Here is a 2,500-nt window from a genome sequence, read left to right as displayed (position 1 = left end):
AAATACACAGAGACTCAGGGGTGGACTGAAAATCAGTATGAAACAATTAAGATCATTGTTAGAAAGCTTTAACAAAGGAGTAGCACATATAAAGAATAGGCACTGGGATGCTGTCAGGACTTTCTGACAATCTGCACTCTAAAAATCCCAAATAATTTTATTTCATGTATGTTTATGCACAAATAAAAAATCTCTGTCAAAACTAGCTAGTTTCACATAGTAGCTAAGAAGCTTATTACCTTCATTGTGAAAATCCATAGAGTGTTTAATGAGAGTGCTGGAAAAAATGTCCCAAGTTAGGAAGACAAAGCAGTAACTAGCCACACTGCTAAGCAGCGAATTACCGCGTTTACAAGACCAAAAATACCTCGGAGGAATGCCAAAATTCTAGTGATGAGAGTGAACATTTCCAAAACACAGGAGTGAATTTATGTTTTGCCTTTGAGTCTTCTTATTCATCTTCTGAGGAAGACTTTTACATGACAGCATGTTGGAAGTGTTCACTTAATGAGACTGTCAGAAATCTAATCCAAATCACACTTACAATTGTCCTCATCAGAAGAGTCTCCTGCTCCGCAATTTGGAACATTATTACATCGAAGATTCTTGGATATGCAGAAGTTGTTTGTGGAACACAGGAACTGTTCACATTTCGGGCCTGAAGGGAGGAAATCAGTGGAGGAGATGTACTTTACGGCTCTAACCTAAATATATTTTCCATTTTTATGCTTCATTGAAAATCTGATGACTGTGAAGTGCAGAAAAAATTTCTGTACTAATATATTCAAAAGATTTACATGAGGCATACCGATAAAAAGTGGGTGTTCTTTTTTTTTATAAAAAGAACTTTATTTTATATCAAGCAACTCCTTTACACTTCTCTAACATGCAAATTTACTTTACAATTGCTGGTTTGCAGTATTAATACAATTTTTAAAATATTGATTATTCTAAATACAATTAAGTGGCATGCATAAGTAAAAAGATGTAATTGAATGAACTTCAATTTAATGCAGAACATTAGCAAATTTATTTGGAAGTCTTATCATATATCATAAAAAAGGGAAGCAGCAAAATACTAAGTGGCAATAAAGCTTCCCAACTGTGGATACTTATTCTGAACATCTAAAACTGGATTACTCCAAATGAGGCAACTTTAAGTGTCTTTTATACATGTGTTATTGTGTGTGTTTTTTTCTAGTATGATACTTTGTCACAGCTCCCTACTATTAAGTTGATATTGCTTTTGTCTTGAACAAATTCAAAATTCAGAGCTGATTTCTAATGACATAGATCATGAATAAAAGTAGTCTAATGTCAGTGGCACAAGGTTATTTCTATAAAGACAAGAAGCATTTACCACTACTTACTATTATCAATGTATATTAAGCTATTGCTTGGCTTAGCATATATAATTGGTATATTAGGGATCGGTTTGAAAAGCTAATTGTTAATAAATATATATACACATAACTTTACAAATATTGCATAGTTCCACACTGCATTAGATTCATTAATTCTGTAGAATCTTGAATATTAAGCAATTTAAAGATATTTTACCCACTTGCTGTTCACAATCTTAAATGGTTTATATTAAGAAAGTTTTGTCAATATAACATTTACACAAACTATTAGAGAATCAATGGCCCACTCCTTAAACATGTACTGTTCTCACTCCACTTTCTTTCTTCAGAGAGGATAAAAATTGTAAAAGAAATAGATAAGTTGTATAAGAACTGCATATATTATACACAGATCTAAAGCACACTAGCACCTCTAAACTCTCTTGTTTCCAATATCTCCCTATGTGACAGAATCAGAAAAAGACTTTTTTCATATCATGCAACAATCATTCGCAGTCTCATATATTTGCTTTGTAAGTGTCTGGTGAGAAGCTAAGAGGTTGGTGTGTGAATTATACCAATATGCTTTCCCTAATGAAGAAAATAGAAAGGTGTATTCAAACTGACCCTAATAACTGAAGAGAATATAAATTTATGTAATATTTCTATAAAAAGTATATTATAGTATATTCTGTTTATAATGTTTATTCCTAATATTCATTTACAACAATTTTTAAGGTCATGAATAGTGCTATGAAGATGTGCTAAAGTAGCATTATTTCAAGAAAACAACAACAACCACACTCTCACTCATATCTATCATCACCCAGACACCCACCCCCACCCCCAGTACCCAGACACCCACCCCCACCCCCACCCCCAACCCCCAGCCTACACCCACACACAAGGAAAAATAAAAAGTGAGAGAGAGAATATATATATAGTATACATTTGATAAAAAGAACAGAAAAGCCAAAAGCATTTTTTTCCACTTTTTAAGCTCATCAATATCTCACTGAAACTTTATCCCATTTCTAAAGCACAAATTGTACTTGAGATATTATTATTATTTATTATTATTTATTATTCTAACAATGTAAACCATCAGCTTTATTATTCTCATTATCCTTTTTTTAAAGAGCATTTACACACCAAAG

General features: G+C 32.4%; 1 protein-coding gene across 9 annotated transcripts in view; it reads right to left on the bottom strand.

Moving 5' to 3' along the window:
- LOC122262091 (cubilin) overlaps positions 1 to 2,500 on the bottom strand; it is a 107,237-nt gene that overhangs the window by 12,924 nt on the left and 91,813 nt on the right. For 7 of the 9 annotated variants that reach the window (XM_086537733.1, XM_086537736.1, XM_086537727.1 and 4 more), the window contains one exon: positions 545 to 673. In XM_086537733.1, coding sequence (XP_086393859.1) covers positions 545 to 673 — 129 coding nt within the window. The remainder of the gene's footprint in view (positions 1 to 544; positions 674 to 2,500) is intronic. The other 2 variants (XM_086537730.1, XM_086537731.1) reach the window with 1 other exon arrangement.

This window comes from Penaeus japonicus, unplaced genomic scaffold, assembly GCF_977035675.1.
Source record: "Penaeus japonicus unplaced genomic scaffold, GWHDUDI00000001_assembly GWHDUDI00000006, whole genome shotgun sequence".
Classification (NCBI taxonomy): domain Eukaryota; kingdom Metazoa; phylum Arthropoda; class Malacostraca; order Decapoda; family Penaeidae; genus Penaeus; species Penaeus japonicus.
Note: the sequence above shows the minus strand (reverse complement) of the source record. Positions and strands in the feature narration are given on the sequence as shown.